Genomic DNA, 20,000 nt, shown 5'->3' with positions numbered 1-20,000 from the left:
TGACCATAACAGCTGAAACAGAGCAGTACCTTCTCCATACAGCTAGACTGACCATAACAGCTGAAACAGAGCAGTACCGTCTCCTCCATACAGCTAGACTGACCATAACAGCTGAAACAGAGCAGTACCTTCTCCATACAGCTAGACTGACCATAACAGCTGAAACAGAGCAGTATCTTCTCCATACAGCTAAACTGACCATAACAGCTGAAACAGAGCAGTACCTTCTTCTACATACAGCTAGACTGACCATAACAGCTGAAACAGAGCAGTACCTTCTTCTCCATACAGCTAGACTGACAATAACAGCTGAAACAGAGCAGTACCTTCTCCATACAGCTAAACTGACCATAACAGCTGAAACAGATAAGTATCTTCTTCTCCATACAGCTAGACTGACCATAACAGCTGAAACAGAGCAGTACCTTCTCCATACAGCTAGACTGACCATAACAGCTGAAACAGAGCAGTACCTTCTCCATACAGCTAGACTGACCATAACAGCTGAAACAGAGCAGTACCTTCTCCATACAGCTAGGCTGACCATAACAGCTGAAACAGAGCAGTACCTTCTCCATACAGCTAGAATGACCATAACAGCTGAAACAGAGCAGTACCTTCTCCATACAGCTAGACTGACCATACCAGCTGAAACAGAGCAGTACCTTCTCCATACAGCTAGACTGACCATAACAGCTGAAACAGAGCAGTACCTTCTCCATACAGCTAGACTGACCATAACAGCTGAAACAGAGCAGTACCTTCTCCTCCATACAGCTAGACTGACCATACCAGCTGAAACAGAGCAGTACCTTCTCCATACAGCTAGACTGACCATACCAGCTGAAACAGAGCAGTACGTTCTCCATACAGCTAAACTGACCATAACAGCTGAAACAGAGCAGTACCTTCTTCTCCATACAGCTAGACTGACCATAACAGCTGAAACAGAGCAGTACCTTCTTCTCCATACAGCTAGACTGACCATACCAGCTGAAACAGAGCATTACCTTCTCCATACAGCTAGACTGACCATAACAGCTGAAACAGAGCAGTACCTTCTTCTCCATACAGCTAGACTGACCATACCAGCTGAAACAGAGCAGTACCTTCTCCATACAGCTAGACTGACCATACCAGCTGAAACAGAGCAGTACCTTCTCCTCCATACAGCTAGACTGACCATACCAGCTGAAACAGAGCAGTACCTTCTCCTCCATACAGCTAGACTGACCATAACAGCTGAAACAGAGCAGTACCTTCTCCATACAGCTAGACTGACCATAACAGCTGACACAGAGCAGTACCTTCTCCCCCATACAGCTAGACTGACCATAACAGCTGAAACAGAGCAGTACCTTCTCCATACATCTAGACTGACCATACCAGCTGAAACAGAGCATTACCTTCTCCATACAGCTAGACTGACCATAACAGCTGAAACAGAGCAGTACCTTCTTCTCCATACAGCTAGACTGACCATAACAGCTGACACAGAGCAGTACCTTCTCCCCCATACAGCTAGACTGACCATAACAGCTGAAACAGAGCAGTACCTTCTCCATATATCTAGACTGACCATAACAGCTGAAACAGAGCAGTACCTTCTCCTCCATACAGCTAGACTGACCATAACAGCTGAAACAGAGCAGTACCTTCTTCTCCATACAGCTAGACTGACCATAACAGCTGACACAGAGCAGTACCTTCTCCCCCATACAGCTAGACTGACCATAACAGCTGAAACAGAGCAGTACCTTCTCCATATATCTAGACTGACCATAACAGCTGAAACAGAGCAGTACCTTCTCCTCCATACAGCTAGACTGACCATAACAGCTGAAACAGAGCAGTACCTTCTCCTCCATACAGCTAGACTGACCATAACAGCTGAAACAGAGCAGTACCTTCTCCATACAGCTAGACTGACCAGCTAGACTGACCAGCTAGACTGACCAGCTAGACTGACCATAAGAGAAGACTGAGCAGAACCTCCTCCATACAGGTAGACTGACCAGCTAGTCTGACCAGCTTGACTGACCAGCTAGACTGACCAGGTAGACTGACCAGCTAGACTGACCAGCTAGACTGACAAGATAGACTGACCAGATAGACTGACCAGCTAGACTGACCAGGTAGACTGACCAGCTAGACTGACCAGCTAGACTGACCAGCTAGACTGACCAGCTAGACTGACCAGGTAGACTGACCAGCTAGACTGACCAGGTAGACTGCCCAGCTAAACTGACCAGGTAGACTGACCAGCTAGACTGACCAGCTAGACTGTCCAGCTAGACTGACCAGGTAGACTGACCAGCTAGTCTGCCCAGCTAGACTGACCAGCTAGACTGACCAGCTAGACTGACCAGATAGACTGTCCAGCTAGACTGACCAGGTAGACTGCCCAGCTAGACTGACCAGCTAGACTGACCAGCTAGACTGACCAGGTAGACTGACCATAAGAGAAGACGGAGCAGAACCTTCTCAATACAGCTAGACTGACCAGCTAGACTGACCAGCTAGACTGACCAACTAGACTGACCAGGTAGACTGCCCAGCTAGACTGACCAGCTAGACTGACCAGCTAGACTGACCAGGTAGACTGACCATAAGAGAAGACTGAGCAGAACCTCCTCCATACAGGTAGACTGACCAGCTAGACTGACCAGCTAGACTGACCAGCTAGACTGACCAGCTAGACTGACCAGGTAGACTGACCAGCTAGACTGACCAGATAGACTGACCAGATAGACTGACCAGCTAGACTGACCAGGTAGACTGCCCAGCTAGACTGACCAGCTAGACTGACCAGGTAGACTGACCAGCTAGACTGACCAGGTAGACTGCCCAGCTAAACTGACCAGGTAGACTGACCAGGTAGACTGACCAGCTAGACTGACCAGCTAGACTGACCAGGTAGACTGACCAGCTAGTCTGCCCAGCTAGACTGACCAGCTAGACTGACCAGCTAGACTGACCAGATAGACTGACCAGCTAGACTGACCAGGTAGACTGCCCAGCTAGACTGCCCAGCTAGAAAGACCAGCTAGACTGACCAGCTAGACTGACCAAGTAGACTGACCAGCTAGTCTGACCAGCTAGACTGACCAGCTAGACTGACCAGCTAGTCTTACCAGCTAGACTGACCAGCTAGACTGACCAGCTAGACTGACCAAGTAGACTGACCAGCTAGACTGACCAAGTAGACTGACCAGCTAGACTGACCAAGTAGACTGACCAGCTAGTCTGACCAGCTAGACTGACCAGGTAGACTGACCAGCTAGACTGACCAAGTAGACTGACCAGCTAGTCTGACCAGCTAGACTGACCAAGTAGACTGACCAGCTAGACTGACCAGCTAGACTGACCAGCTAGACTGACCAAGTAGACTGACCAGCTAGTCTGACCAAGTAGACTGACCAGCTAGTCTGACCAGCTAGACTGACCAGGTAGACTGACCAGCTAGACTGACCAAGTAGACTGACCAAGTAGACTGACCAGATAGACTGACCAGCTAGACTGACCAAGTAGACTGACCAGCTAGTCTGACCAAGTAGACTGACCAGCTAGTCTGACCAGCTAGACTGACCAGGTAGACTGACCAGCTAGACTGACCAAGTAGACTGACCAAGTAGACTGACCAGATAGACTGACCAGCTAGACTGACCAAGTAGACTGACCAGCTAGTCTGACCAAGTAGACTGACCAGCTAGTCTGACCAGCTAGACTGACCAGGTAGACTGACCAGCTAGACTGACCAAGTAGACTGACCAGATAGATTGACCAGCTAGACTGACCAAGTAGACTGACCAGATAGATTGGCCAGGTAGACTGACCAAGTAGACTGACCAGCTAGTCTGACCAAGTAGACTGACCAGCTAGTCTGACCAGCTAGACTGACCAGGTAGACTGACCAGCTAGTCTGACCAAGTAGACTGACCAGCTAGTCTGACCAGCTAGACTGACCAAGTAGACTGACCAGATAGATTGACCAGGTAGACTGACCAGCTAGACATACCAAGTAGACTGACCATCTAGACTAACCAGCTAGACTGACCAGGTAGACTGACCAGCTAGACTAACCAGGTAGACTGGCCAGGTAGACTGACCAGGTAGACTGCCCAGCTAGACTGACCAGCTAGACTGACCCTAAGGGAGACAGAGCAGCCCCACCATTTGTCTCAGGAAGACAAAGGTTTCAAAGACCTCTCTGATGAGAGACACAGATGAGAGTGAGAGAAGAGAGAAAGAGGAGAGAGAGGACAAAGAGGAGAGAGGAGAGAGAAGAGAGACAAATGAGAGAGAGGAGAGAGAGAGAGAGTAGGGAGAGGAGAGAGAGAAGAGAAAGAGGGGAGAGAAGAGATGAGGAGAGACAGAGAAAGAGGAGAGAGAGAGGGGAGAAAGGAGAGAGAAGAGAGACAGAGCAGAGTGAGAGAAGAGAGACAGGAGAGTGAGAGAAGAGAGGGGAGAGAGAGAGAAAGGAGAGAGAGGGGACAGAGAGAGAAGAGAGACAGAGGAGAGTGAGATAAGAGAAATGGGAGAAGAGAGAAAGGAGAGAGAGGATAGAGAGAGGAGAGAGAGGGGAGAAAGAGAGGGAGGAGAGAGAGAGGAGAGAGGATAGAGGGAGGAGAGAGAGGGGAGAGAGCAGAGAGGGGGAGTGAGAGAGGAGAGCGAGAGGAGATAGAGAGGGAGAAGAGAAAGAGAGAGGAGAGAGAGTTTTGAAGTTAAAAAACAACTTTATTGGGTCTGGAACCCACCGCAGAATAAACCCAGCACAACACCAGATCCTCTTCCACAGTAACTAAACCACAACAGTCTCTGAACACCCCATATACTCATAGACAGCCCAATGTTGTTAACCAGTTTGTAATAGGCAATCTCAACCCGTAGTCTCGCTGCCAACATCCCATCCAGCGTTCCCACCACGTCCACAGACCCCTGTCCCAGAATAGTGTTCTTTCATGTCTTCCAAACTGCTAATTTAGCTGCCCCCTGACACAAAGTTAAGTAAGAGAACTACACCCCTTTGACTAAACCTGTACTTTGGCCCAAATATAAACTGTTTGGGAAGAGAAAACCTCTCCCAGAGCTGAGAACCAGCTAGTGATCATCATGACCGACCTGGGACACTGTAAGAACAGATGTGCCAGAGTCAGACTCAGCACAGAATAGACACCCCTCCCCAACAGTAGGGTCCAGGTGTACCAGATGCATATTGGACACCCCTCCCCAACAGTAGGATCCAGGTGTACCAGTTGCATATTGGACACCCCTCCCCAACAGTAGGATCCAGGTGTACCAGATGCATGTTGGACACCCCTCCCCAACAGTAGGATCCAGGTGTACCAGATGCATGTTGGACACCCCTCCCCAACAGTAGGATCCAGGTGTACCAGATGCATGTTGGACACCCCTCCCCAACAGTAGGATCCAGGTGTACCAGATGCATATTGGACACCCCTCCCCAACAGTAGGATCCAGGTGTACCAGATGCATATTGGACACCCCTCCCCAACAGTAGGATCCAGGTGTACCAGATGCATGTTGGACACCCCTCCCCAACAGTAGGATCCAGGTGTACCAGATGCATGTTGGACACCCCTCCCCAACAGTAGGATCCAGGTGTACCAGATGCATATTGGACACCCCTCCCCAACAGTAGGATCCAGGTGTACCAGATGCATGTTGGACACCCCTCCCCAACAGTAGGGTCCAGGTGTACCAGATGCATGTTGGACACCCCTCCCCAACAGTAGGGTCCAGGTGTACCAGATGCATGTTGGACACCCCTCCCCAACAGTAGGATCCAGGTGTACCAGATGCATGTTGGACACCCCTCCCCAACAGTAGGATCCAGGTGTACCAGATGCATGTTGGACACCCCTCCCCAACAGTAGGATTCAGGTGTACCAGATGCATGTTGGACACCCTTCCCCAACAGTAGGATCCAGGTGTACCAGATGCATGTTGGACACCCCTCCCCAACAGTAGGATCCAGGTGTACCAGATGCATGTTGGACACCCCTCCCCAACAGTAGGGTCCAGGTGTACCAGATGCATGTTGGACACCCCTCCCCAACAGTAGGATCCAGGTGTACCAGATGCATGTTGGACACCCCTCCCCAACAGTAGGATCCAGGTGTACCAGATGCATGTTGGACACCCCTCCCCAACAGTAGGATCCAGGTGTACCAGATGCATGTTGGACACCCCTCCCCAACAGTAGGATCCAGGTGTACCAGATGCATGTTGGACACCCCTCCCCAACAGTAGGATCCAGGTGTACCAGATGCATGTTGGACACCCCTCCCCAACAGTAGGATCCAGGTGTACCAGATGCATGTTGGACACCCCTCCCCAACAGTAGGATCCAGGTGTACCAGATGCATATTGGACACCCCTCCCCAACAGTAGGATCCAGGTGTACCAGATGCATGTTGGACACCCCTCCCCAACAGTAGGATTCAGGTGTACCAGATGCATGTTGGACACCCTTCCCCAACAGTAGGATCCAGGTGTACCAGATGCATGTTGGACACCCCTCCCCAACAGTAGGATCCAGGTGTACCAGATGCATGTTGGACACCCCTCCCCAACAGTAGGGTCCAGGTGTACCAGATGCATGTTGGACACCCCTCCCCAACAGTAGGATCCAGGTGTACCAGATGCATGTTGGACACCCCTCCCCAACAGTAGGATCCAGGTGTACCAGATGCATGTTGGACACCCCTCCCCAACAGTAGGATCCAGGTGTACCAGATGCATGTTGGACACCCCTCCCCAACAGTAGGATCCAGGTGTACCAGATGCATGTTGGACACCCCTCCCCAACAGTAGGATCCAGGTGTACCAGATGCATGTTGGACACCCCTCCCCAACAGTAGGATCCAGGTGTACCAGATGCATATTGGACACCCCTCCCCAACAGTAGGATCCAGGTGTACCAGATGCATGTTGGACACCCCTCCCCAACAGTGGGATCCAGGTGTACCAGATGCATATTGGACACCCCTCCCCAACAGTAGGATCCAGGTGTACCAGATGCATATTGGTGGCTATGGCTCCATGTATTATCCTCCATTGGAGGTCAGCTGTCCTCTCATCAACAGGCAGTTTATATAAAGACCGCCAACAACCTTTTGAGGAGGCACCTGGACCAAACACCCCCCCCCCCCCCCTCGTCGATTTGACCTCTTCCAGGGAAGAAGCACAGGCCACTTTTACACACATTATGTACATGTCCTTTTGTCCCACCTCCTTGAACTCCCCCAGCTCCGGGGTATGGAAGGAAAGCAGCATCCCCACGTCCTCCTCTAAAGCACAGGGAACACATCCTCCAGACCCCTCCGTCCACCAATCAGAGTTGGAAGTATCAGTCACATACTGCTGATGAAGTACTGGCAAGGAATCACAGACCTCAGCTACGACGTTCCTCGGTAGACGAAAATGATCGGATCCCCGCTCTTTTTCCCAGCTCCTCCAACGATCTGCTTCTACTCCGCATCAGATGACCCAGCTTGGTACACACCTAACAGGAAATGAACGTAGGCTGGCTGAACCCAGAGCACTGGACTGGATAGCAGTGTTGTAACAAAGAGGCTCTTTAAAAAGACCACATCCCTGGTGGCGTGCCGGCCTTACAGGACATGTTGAAAACTCTCCAAGCCTGCATAACAGACTCATAGAATGGAGTCAGGCCAGACAAATCACCCCCCCCCCTCCAGCTTTATTAAGAGATAAATATGCTTGTCTAAGCCCAAACAGCCTGCTCTCCTCATCAATGTGTAGGCTGTATTGACCCAGCTAGAACCGTCGCTGTACAACAGTCTCTGGGCTGCTAGAACCGTCCCTGTACAACAGTCTCTGGGCTGCTAGAACCGTCCCTGTACAACAGTCTCTGGGCTGCTAGAACCGTCCATGTACACCAGTCTCTGGGCTGCTAGAACCGTCCCTGTACAACAGTCCCTGGGCTGCTAGAACCGTCCCTGTACAACAGTCTCTGGGCTGCTAGAACCGTCGCTGTACAACAGTCTCTGGGTTGCTAGAACCGTCCCTGTACAACAGTCCCTGGGCTGCTAGAACCGTCCCTGTACAACAGTCCCTGGGCTGCTAGAACCGTCCCTGTACAACAGTCCCTGGGCTGCTAGAACCGTCCCTGTACAACAGTCTCTGGGCTGCTAGAACCGTCCCTGTACAGCAGTCTCTGGGCTGCTAGAACCGTCCCTGTACAACAGTCCCTGGGCTGCTAGAACCGTCCCTGTACAACAGTCCCTGGGCTGCTAGAACCATCACTGTACAACAGTCCCTGGGCTGCTTGAAGCCGGAAACCCGTGATCCTGGAAGAAATGTCCACCAGGCCTCGCCCACCCTCGTGCAGTGGCAGGTACAGGGCCGCAGCTTTAATCCAGCGCTGTCCAGACCAGAAGAAATTGACAAAGGTCCTCTGAAGCTCTTGTATCAGGTGGCTGTAAAATCATAATTCTGTGCCACAGGGTAGAGGCGGCTAGGTTACCGGCTACCAGCACCCTTCCCCTATGAGAGGGTAGCACCCATTTCCACCCAGACAATCTGGCACACACCTTCTCCACCACACCCTCACAGTTATTTAAAAAAAAAAAAAAGACATCAGAGCCTAGAAAACAAAAACATTGTCTTCATGTCACGTTCCTGACATTATTTCCTTTGTTTAGTCTTTGTTTAGTTGGTCAGGACGTGAGCTGGGTGGGTGTAGTCTATGTTTTGTGTTTCTATGTTGGGTTTGTTGTTTGGCCTAATATGGTTCTCAATCAGAGGCAGGTGTTTTGCATTGTCTCTGTTTGGGAACCATATTAAGGTAGCCTGTTTGCACTGTTGGTTTGTGGGTGATTGTTTCCTGTCTTTGTGTTCTGCACCAGATAGGACTGTTTTCGGTTTTCACATTTATTGTTTTGTTGCTTGTAGTGTTCACGTTATTATTCTTTATTAAACATGTTGAACACTAGCCGCGCTGCGTTTTGGTCCTCTCCTTCATCCCAGGAAGAAAGCCGTTACACTTCATCCCATCTCTGCCCCACTGAAGTCCTGTCTGTCTGTGTGTTACTGTGAAAGACAGGGGGTTCCCTCTCTTAAAGACCTGCTGGAATAATGGTGTGTGTGTGTGTGTGTGTGTGTAGGCACCCTGCCACGGCGGATGCGTAAGGAGTTGTTAACGGTGAAGCTTCGTAACCGGCCCAGTCAGCAGGAGCTGGAGGACAGAAACATCTTCCCTGTTCGCTCAGACCTGGAGAGACAAGAGATACGACAGCACATAGAGACCAAGCTGGCCAAGTGAGTCCCATATCTATCTATCTGTCTGTCTGTCTGTCTGTCTGTCTGTCTGTCTGTCTGTCTGTCTGTCTGTCTGTCTGTCTGTCTGTCTGTCTGTCTGTCTGTCTGTCTGTCTGTCTGTCTGTCTGTCTGTCTGTCTGTCTGTCTGTCTGTCTGTCTGTCTATATATATATATGTCTGTCTGTCTGTCTGTCTGTCTGTCTGTCTGTCTGTCTGTCTGTCTGTCTGTCTGTCTGTCTGTCTGTCTGTCTGTCTGTCCGTCCGTCCGTCCGTCCGTCCGTCCGTCCACTGCTGTATATTGCCTAATAGATATGGGAGTTTATCAATGTTTGATTTGTTTTCAAATTATTTGTGGTTCTGTGTGATCTGTGGAAAATATGTGTCTCTAATATGGTCATACATTTGGCAGGAGGTTAGAAAGTGCAGCTCAGTTTCCACCTCATTTTGTGGGCAGTGTGACCATAGCCTGTCTTCTCTTGAGAGCCATGTCTGCCTACGGCAGCCTTTCTCAATAGCAAGGCTATGCTCACTGAGTCTGTACAAAGTCTAGGATGTTTTAAATGTATGGCCAGTCACAGTGGTCAGGTACTCTCTGTTTAGCGCCAGATAGCATTCCAATGTGCTCTGTTTTTTTGTTTGATTCTTTCCAGTGTGTCAAATAGTATCTTTTTGCTTTCTCATAATTGGGTTGGGTCTAATTGTGTTTCTGTCCTGGGCCTCTGTAGGGTTTGTTTGTGTTGGTGAACAGAGCCCTAGAACCAGCTGGCTGAGGGCTCTTTTTTTAGGTTCATCTCTCTGTAAGTGAGGGCTTTGTGGTGGAATGTGTGGGAATCCCTTTTAGGTGTTTGTAGAACTGAACAGTTATGTTCTGGATGTAGATAACTAGTGGGTTTAGTCCAAATTCTGCTCTGTATTGTTTGGGGTTTTGCCTTGTACACACATTATATGTTTGTAGATTTCTGCAGAGTCTCAATTCAGTGTTTGTCAATTCATTTAGTGAATTCTTGGTTGGTGAGTGGACCTCAGACCTCACAACCATAGAGGGCAATGGGTTCGATAACTGACTGAAGTACTGACCAATGCTGACCACTACTGACCACTACTGACCAATACTGACCAATACAGACCAATACAGACCAATACAGACCAATGCTGACCAATACAGACCACTACTGACCAATACTGACCAATACTGACCAATACTGACCAATACTGACCAATGCTGACCAATACAGACCAATGCTGACCAATACTGACCAATGCTGACCAATACTGACCAATGCTGACCAATACTGACCACTACTGACCAATACAGACCAATACTGACCAATACAGACCAATGCTGACCACTACTGACCAATACTGACCAATACAGACCACTACTGTACACTACTGACCACTACAGACCACTACAGACCAATACTAAACTACTACAGCCTGCAGGTGTGTTCTGTTCAGGTCCAGAGTTGAGACAGCCTGTGGGTTCACAGAGTACTGTTTTATTAATAGTAACATGAGAGAGATCAGCTGTTTTATTAATAGTAACGTGAGAGAGATCAGCTGTTTTATTAATAGTAACATGAGAGAGATCAGCTGTTTTATTAATAGTAACATGAGAGAGATCAGCTGTTTTATTAATAGTAACGTGAGAGAGATCAGCTGTTTTATTAATAGTAACATGAGAGAGATCAGCTGTTTTATTAATAGTAACGTGAGAGAGATCAGCTGTTTTATTAATAGTAACGTGAGAGAGATCAGCTGTTTTATTAATAGTAACATGAGAGAGATCAGCTGTTTTATTAATAGTAACGTGAGAGAGATCAGCTGTTTTATTAATAGTAACGTGAGAGAGATCAGCTGTTTTATTAATAGTAACGTGAGAGAGATCAGCTGTTTTATTAATAGTAACGTGAGAGAGATCAGCTGTTTTATTAATAGTAACGTGAGAGAGATCAGCTGTTTTATTAATAGTAACGTGAGAGAGATCAGCTGTTTTATTAATAGTAACGTGAGAGAGATCAGCTGTTTTATTAATAGTAACGTGAGAGAGATCAGCTGTTTTATTAATAGTAAGATGAGAGAGATCAGCTGTTTTATTAATAGTAACGTGAGAGAGATCAGCTGTTTTATTAATAGTAACGTGAGAGAGATCAGCTGTTTTATTAATAGTAACGTGAGAGAGATCAGCTGTTTTATTAATAGTAACGTGAGAGAGATCAGCTGTTTTATTAATAGTAACGTGAGAGAGATCAGCTGTTTTATTAATAGTAACGTGAGAGAGATCAGCTGTTTTATTAATAGTAACGTGAGAGAGATCAGCTGTTTTATTAATAGTAACATGAGAGAGATCAGCTGTTTTATTAATAGTAACATGAGAGAGATCAGCTGTTTTATTAATAGTAACGTGAGAGAGATCAGCTGTTTTATTAATAGTAACATGAGAGAGATCAGCTGTTTTATTAATAGTAACATGAGAGAGATCAGCTGTTTTATTAATAGTAACATGAGAGAGATCAGCTGTTTTATTAATAGTAACATGAGAGAGATCAGCTGTTTTATTAATAGTAACATGAGAGAGATCAGCTGTTTTATTAATAGTAACGTGAGAGAGATCAGCTGTTTTATTAATAGTAACGTGAGAGAGATCAGCTGTTTTATTAATAGTAACATGAGAGAGATCAGCTGTTTTATTAATAGTAACATGAGAGAGATCAGCTGTTTTATTAATAGTAACATGAGAGAGATCAGCTGTTTTATTAATAGTAACGTGAGAGAGATCAGCTGTTTTATTAATAGTAACGTGAGAGAGATCAGCTGTTTTATTAATAGTAACGTGAGAGAGATCAGCTGTTTTATTAATAGTAACGTGAGAGAGATCAGCTGTATTATTAATAGTAACGTGAGAGAGATCAGCTGTTTTATTAATAGTAACGTGAGAGAGATCAGCTGTTTTATTAATAGTAACGTGAGAGAGATCAGCTGTTTTATTAATAGTAACGTGAGAGAGATCAGCTGTTTTATTAATAGTAACGTGAGAGAGATCAGCTGTTTTATTAATAGTAACGTGAGAGAGATCAGCTGTTTTATTAATAGTAACGTGAGAGAGATCAGCTGTTTTATTAATAGTAACGTGAGAGAGATCAGCTGTTTTATTAATAGTAACGTGAGAGAGATCAGCTGTTTTATTAATAGTAACGTGAGAGAGATCAGCTGTTTTATTAATAGTAACGTGAGAGAGATCAGCTGTTTTATTAATAGTAACGTGAGAGAGATCAGCTGTTTTATTAATAGTAACGTGAGAGAGATCAGCTGTTTTATTAATAGTAACGTGAGAGAGATCAGCTGTTTTATTAATAGTAACGTGAGAGAGATCAGCTGTTTTATTAATAGTAACGTGAGAGAGATCAGCTGTTTTATTAATAGTAACGTGAGAGAGATCAGCTGTTTTATTAATAGTAACGTGAGAGAGATCAGCTGTTTTATTAATAGTAACGTGAGAGAGATCAGCTGTTTTATTAATAGTAACGTGAGAGAGATCAGCTGTTTTATTAATAGTAACGTGAGAGAGATCAGCTGTTTTATTAATAGTAACGTGAGAGAGATCAGCTGTTTTATTAATAGTAACGTGAGAGAGATCAGCTGTTTTATTAATAGTAACGTGAGAGAGATCAGCTGTTTTATTAATAGTAACGTGAGAGAGATCAGCTGTTTTATTAATAGTAACGTGAGAGAGATCAGCTGTTTTATTAATAGTAACGTGAGAGAGATCAGCTGTTTTATTAATAGTAACGTGAGAGAGATCAGCTGTTTTATTAATAGTAACGTGAGAGAGATCAGCTGTTTTATTAATAGTAACGTGAGAGAGATCAGCTGTTTTATTAATAGTAACGTGAGAGAGATCAGCTGTTTTATTAATAGTAACGTGAGAGAGATCAGCTGTTTTATTAATAGTAACGTGAGAGAGATCAGCTGTTTTATTAATAGTAACGTGAGAGAGATCAGCTGTTTTATTAATAGTAACGTGAGAGAGATCAGCTGTTTTATTAATAGTAACGTGAGAGAGATCAGCTGTTTTATTAATAGTAACGTGAGAGAGATCAGCTGTTTTATTAATAGTAACGTGAGAGAGATCAGCTGTTTTATTAATAGTAACGTGAGAGAGATCAGCTGTTTTATTAATAGTAACGTGAGAGAGATCAGCTGTTTTATTAATAGTAACGTGAGAGAGATCAGCTGTTTTATTAATAGTAACGTGAGAGAGATCAGCTGTTTTATTAATAGTAACGTGAGAGAGATCAGCTGTTTTATTAATAGTAACGTGAGAGAGATCAGCTGTTTTATTAATAGTAACGTGAGAGAGATCAGCTGTTTTATTAATAGTAACGTGAGAGAGATCAGCTGTTTTATTAATAGTAACATGAGAGAGATCAGCTGTTTTATTAATAGTAACGTGAGAGAGATCAGCTGTTTTATTAATAGTAACGTGAGAGAGATCAGCTGTTTTATTAATAGTAACGTGAGAGACATCAGCTGTTTTATTAATAGTAACGTGAGAGAGATCAGCTGTTTTATTAATAGTAACGTGAGAGAGATCAGCTGTTTTATTAATAGTAACGTGAGAGAGATCAGCTGTTTTATTAATAGTAACGTGAGAGAGATCAGCTGTTTTATTAATAGTAACGTGAGAGAGATCAGCTGTTTTATTAATAGTAACGTGAGAGAGATCAGCAGTTTTATTAATAGTAACGTGAGAGAGATCAGCTGTTTTATTAATAGTAACGTGAGAGAGATCAGCTGTTTTATTAATAGTAACGTGAGAGAGATCAGCTGTTTTATTAATAGTAACGTGAGAGAGATCAGCTGTTTTATTAATAGTAACGTGAGAGAGATCAGCTGTTTTATTAATAGTAACGTGAGAGAGATCAGCTGTTTTATTAATAGTAACGTGAGAGAGATCAGCTGTTTTATTAATAGTAACGTGAGAGAGATCAGCTGTTTTATTAATAGTAACGTGAGAGACATCAGCTGTTTTATTAATAGTAACGTGAGAGAGATCAGCTGTTTTATTAATAGTAACGTGAGAGAGATCAGCTGTTTTATTAATAGTAACGTGAGAGAGATCAGCTGTTTTATTAATAGTAACGTGAGAGAGATCAGCTGTTTTATTAATAGTAACGTGAGAGAGATCAGCTGTTTTATTAATAGTAACGTGAGAGAGATCAGCTGTTTTATTAATAGTAACGTGAGAGAGATCAGCTGTTTTATTAATAGTAACGTGAGAGAGATCAGCTGTTTTATTAATAGTAACGTGAGAGAGATCAGCTGTTTTATTAATAGTAACGTGAGAGAGATCAGCTGTTTTATTAATAGTAACGTGAGAGAGATCAGCTGTTTTATTAATAGTAACGTGAGAGAGATCAGCTGTTTTATTAATAGTAACGTGAGAGAGATCAGCTGTTTTATTAATAGTAACGTGAGAGAGATCAGCTGTTTTATTAATAGTAACGTGAGAGAGATCAGCTGTTTTATTAATAGTAACGTGAGAGAGATCAGCTGTTTTATTAATAGTAACGTGAGAGAGATCAGCTGTTTTATTAATAGTAACGTGAGAGAGATCAGCTGTTTTATTAATAGTAACGTGAGAGAGATCAGCTGTTTTATTAATAGTAACGTGAGAGAGATCAGCTGTTTTATTAATAGTAACGTGAGAGAGATCAGCTGTTTTATTAATAGTAACGTGAGAGAGATCAGCTGTTTTATTAATAGTAACGTGAGAGAGATCAGCTGTTTTATTAATAGTAACGTGAGAGAGATCAGCTGTTTTATTAATAGTAACGTGAGAGAGATCAGCTGTTTTATTAATAGTAACGTGAGAGAGATCAGCTGTTTTATTAATAGTAACGTGAGAGAGATCAGCTGTTTTATTAATAGTAACGTGAGAGAGATCAGCTGTTTTATTAATAGTAACGTGAGAGAGATCAGCTGTTTTATTAATAGTAACGTGAGAGAGATCAGCTGTTTTATTAATAGTAACGTGAGAGAGATCAGCTGTTTTATTAATAGTAACGTGAGAGAGATCAGCTGTTTTATTAATAGTAACGTGAGAGAGATCAGCTGTTTTATTAATAGTAACGTGAGAGAGATCAGCTGTTTTATTAATAGTAACGTGAGAGAGATCAGCTGTTTTATTAATAGTAACGTGAGAGAGATCAGCTGTTTTATTAATAGTAACGTGAGAGAGATCAGCTGTTTTATTAATAGTAACGTGAGAGAGATCAGCTGTTTTATTAATAGTAACGTGAGAGAGATCAGCTGTTTTATTAATAGTAACGTGAGAGAGATCAGCTGTTTTATTAATAGTAACGTGAGAGAGATCAGCTGTTTTATTAATAGTAACATGAGAGAGATCAGCTGTTTTATTAATAGTAACGTGAGAGAGATCAGCTGTTTTATTAATAGTAACGTGAGAGAGATCAGCTGTTTTATTAATAGTAACGTGAGAGAGATCAGCTGTTTTATTAATAGTAACGTGAGAGAGATCAGCTGTATTTGTGTGTGTGTGTGTGTGTGTGTGTGTGTGTGTTTGGTTCCAGGTTGACCCCTTTTTGGCTTCCATATAAAACCCAGGGGGGTTCTACACGCAACCCAGAAGGTTTCTACCTAGAACCAATAAAGGGTTCTCCTATGGGGGACAGCCGAAAGAACCCTTTCAGAACTCATTTTTCTGTAGGAGTGTACAATAAAATATATCCTATCCTATCTTAGGACCAGGATTATGAACACAAAACATGTCATCAGACCAGACTGTCTGCTTGTTGTGCTCAGTTCAGCCTCTAACAGCTAGAGTACAACACTATTTCATAACAACTGTCTGGGCTGCATCCCAAATTCCTCTCTGTTCCCTATGCGAGCCCTATAAGGCCTTGTTAAAAGTAGTGCACTATATAGGAGATAGAGAGTTATTTGGGATGCAGGACAGACAGTTGTTATGAACTACGGTTGTACTCTAGCTGTTAGAGGCTATATTTAAGGACGCGTGTACCTACTGTACAAAGAGAAAGAGAACGGGACTGAAATCAATATTACTGATGACTGAACTGAGCACATCAAGCAGACAGATGAACAGACACGTATAGGCCTAAATGATTGGTCAGGACATTGTCCATCTGTCTGTCTGCACGGTGTGCTCAGACAGTTACATTAATTCAAAACTAAACAGTTGTGACTGTCAAATAAGCCATGCTAACACTGACTACGTGTGATTGTAGTCAGTGCCTGGGTCAATTCAAATTGAAGTCTGAATTTCTATTGTCTAGTGCCTGGGTCAATTCATTGTCTTGAGGAGAGGGTCCAATCTGCAGAATGTAGTGTCTCTGTCCACAGTGGGTGAAAAAAACACGTTTCGGTGATGAAATGTACAGTGGGGAGAACAAGTATTTGATACACTGCCGATTTTGCAGGTTTTCCTACTTACAAAGCATGTAGAGGTCTGTAATTTTTATCATAGGTACACTTCAACTGTGAGAGACGGAATCTAAAACAAAAATCCAGAAAATCACATTGTATGATTTTTAAATAATTAATTTGCATTTTATTGCATGACATAAGTATTTGATCACCTACCAACCAGTAAGAATTCCGGCTCTCACAGACCTGTTAGTTTTTCTTTAAGAAGCCCTCCTGTTCTCCACTCATTACCTGTATTAACTGCACCTGTTTGAACTCGTTACCTGTATAAAAGACACCTGTCCACACACAATCAAACAGATTCCAACCTCTCCACAATGGCCAAGACCAGAGAGCTGTGTAAGGACATCAGGGATAAAATTGTAGACCTGCACAAGGCTGGGATGGGCTACAGGACAATAGGCAAGCAGCTTGGTGAGAAGGAAACAACTGTTGGCGCAATTATTAGAAAATGGAAGAAGTTCAAGATGACGGTCAATCACCCTCGGTCTGGGGCTCCATGCAAGATTTCACCTCGTGGGGCATCAATGATCATGAGGAAGGTGAGGGATCAGCCCAGAACTACACGGCAGGACCTGGTCAATGACCTGAAGAGAGCTGGGACCACAGTCTCAAAGAAAACCATTAGTAACACACTACGCCGTCATGGATTAAAATCCTGCAGCGCACGCAAGGTCCCCCTGCTTAAGCCAGTGCATGTCCAGGCCTGTCTGAAGTTTGCCAATGACCATCTGGATGATCCAGAGGAGGAATGGGAGAAGGTCATGTGGTCTGATGAGACAAAAATAGAGCTTTTTGGTCTAACTCCACTCGCCGTGTTTGGAGGAAGAAGAAGTATGAGTACAACCCCAAGAACACCATCCCAACCGTGAAGCATGGAGGTGGAAACATCATTCTTTGGGGATGCTTTTCTGCAAAGGGGACAGGACGACTGCACCGTATTGAGGGGAGGATGGATGGGGCCATGTATCGCGAGATCTTGGCCAACAACCTCCTTCCCTCAGTAAGAGCATTGAAGATGGGTCGTGGCTGGGTCTTCCAGCATGACAACGACACGAAGCACACAGCCATGGCAACTAAGGAGTGGCTCCGTAAGAAGCATCTCAAGGTCCTGGAGTGGCCTAGCCAGTCTCCAGACCTGAACCCAATAGAAAATCTTTGGAGGGAGCTGAAAGTCCGTATTGCCCAGCGACAGCCCCGAAACCTGAAGGATCTGGAGAAGATCTGTAGGGAGGAGTGGGCCAAAATCCCTGCTGCAGTGTGTGCAAACCTAGTCAAGAACTACAGGAAACGTATGATCTCTGTAATTGCAAACAAAGGTTTCTGTACCAAATATTAAGTTCTGCTTTTCTGATGTATCAAATACTTATGTCATGCAATAAAATGCAAATTAATTACTTAAAAATCATACAATGTGATTTTCTGGATTTTTGTTTTAGATTCCGTCTCTCATAGTTGAAGTGTACCTATGATAAAAATTACAGACCTCTACATGCTTTGTAAGTAGGAAAACCTGCAAAATCGGCAGTGTATCAAATACTTGTTCTCCCCACTGTAACTTCCTTGTGTTATAAATTACATTTTATCAAAACAGATATGATTTTTTAATGTGCTGAATCGTTCAGTGGGGTCTTTCTCTAACATATCCTTAACATGATCTAAAGTCAGATACCTTAATACATCCAATGAAAAGCCCAGAGCTCTGTTGACATAGCGATGTAGGTTTCTCATGAGCTCTGTTGACATAGCAATGTAGGTTTCTCGTAACAACTTTTGAAGATTTTACATTTTTGTGGTCTTCCTCTTCAAAGTTGGTTCCGATTGGTCGCAATAAAAGCCCCAATTAGCAATGATACGAGCTGAATTACTGTAAATGTAAAAAACGTTTTGAAAAAATAAAAACGGTTGGTATAAACTCAGTGCTTCGTTGACATTTCACCGACATACGCAGCGTTTGTGAGAAATCTTTGAAAAAAAAAATGAACAGGAATTTCGATTTTAATATGAAAATAATACATGTCGCGTCTCAACTTCAATATTTATCTCATCTCTATATTGTTTTATGTCCTTCCGCTTCCAGAAGAAAGATGACGAGATCAATGGGAAAGTTGAGCCGAATGAATATCTGAATAGGTTCTTCATGGCCACGGGTATTCTGAAACGCCGGCCAGAGGGAAGCCTCTCAAACTGAGGTTTTAGCGTAGAGGGTGGGAAGGGTCGCCAACGACAGCCAGTGCTTTCTCTTTGGTTGCCTTATGGAACAGACTGCTCAAATGTGCCTGTGGTCGACCAATTACTTTGCTGGTTGTGTTTACTATTCTGGTCAGTTTGCTTTTGCTCCACCAGCTCAGATTGCCAAAGTATCATATCCTCTACAGGATCGGTGGGAGCCCGCGGGACGGTTGAGCTAACGTAGGCTAATGCGATTAGCATGAGGTTGTAAGTAACAAGAACATTTCCCAGGACATAGACATATCTGATATTGGCAGAAAGTTTAAATTCTTGTTCATCTAACCGCACTGTCCAATGTACAGTAGCTATTACAGTGAAAGAATACCATGCTATTGTTTGAGGAGAGTGCACAGTTTTGAACTTGAAAATGTATTAATTAACCAATTAGGTACATTTGGGCAGTCATGAGACAACATTTTGAACATAAATGCAATGGTTCATTGGATCAGTTGAAAACTTTGCACATACACTGATGCCATCTAGTGGCCAAAATCTAAATTGCACCCGGGCTGGAATAATACATTATGGCCTTTCTCTTGCATTTCAAAGATGATGGTACAAAATTATGTTTTTTTTCTTTGTATTATCTTTTACTAGATCTAAAGTGCTATATTCTCCTATATTAATTTCACATTTCCACAATCTTCAAAGTGTTTCCTTTCAAATGGTATCAAGAATATGCATATCCTTGCTTCAGGTCCTGAGCTACAGGCAGTTAGATATGAGTATGTCATTTTAGGCGAAAATGGGAAAAAATGGGCGGATCCTTAAGAGGATATTGAACGTGAGGGTGCTCTCCACCAAGCTGCTGTACACCCTCTACAGAACATCCTAGCTGACCCACCACCCCTTCAATTTCCTGATTTAAAAACAGGCGCTGGCTTCCTTTAAAAAAAAAAACGGTCTGCATTCTCTGTAAAACACCCTGCTTGTTATCAATATGTGTCCCTAGGTATTTAAAACACTCAACCACCTCCGTTGGTTGGTCGTTCAGA

General features: G+C 43.9%; 1 protein-coding gene across 3 annotated transcripts in view; it reads left to right on the top strand.

Moving 5' to 3' along the window:
* Window positions 1-20,000, top strand: part of LOC139536443 (phosphatase and actin regulator 3-like) — an 83,748-nt gene that overhangs the window by 28,874 nt on the left and 34,874 nt on the right. For all 3 annotated transcript variants that reach the window (XM_071336982.1, XM_071336981.1, XM_071336980.1), the window contains exon 8: window positions 9,153-9,306. In XM_071336982.1, coding sequence (XP_071193083.1) covers window positions 9,153-9,306 — 154 coding nt within the window. The remainder of the gene's footprint in view (window positions 1-9,152; window positions 9,307-20,000) is intronic.

The sequence above is a fragment of the Salvelinus alpinus genome, chromosome 12 (assembly GCF_045679555.1).
Source record: "Salvelinus alpinus chromosome 12, SLU_Salpinus.1, whole genome shotgun sequence".
In the NCBI taxonomy this organism is placed as follows: domain Eukaryota; kingdom Metazoa; phylum Chordata; class Actinopteri; order Salmoniformes; family Salmonidae; genus Salvelinus; species Salvelinus alpinus.
This window is presented reverse-complemented; position numbering and strand designations above follow the sequence as displayed.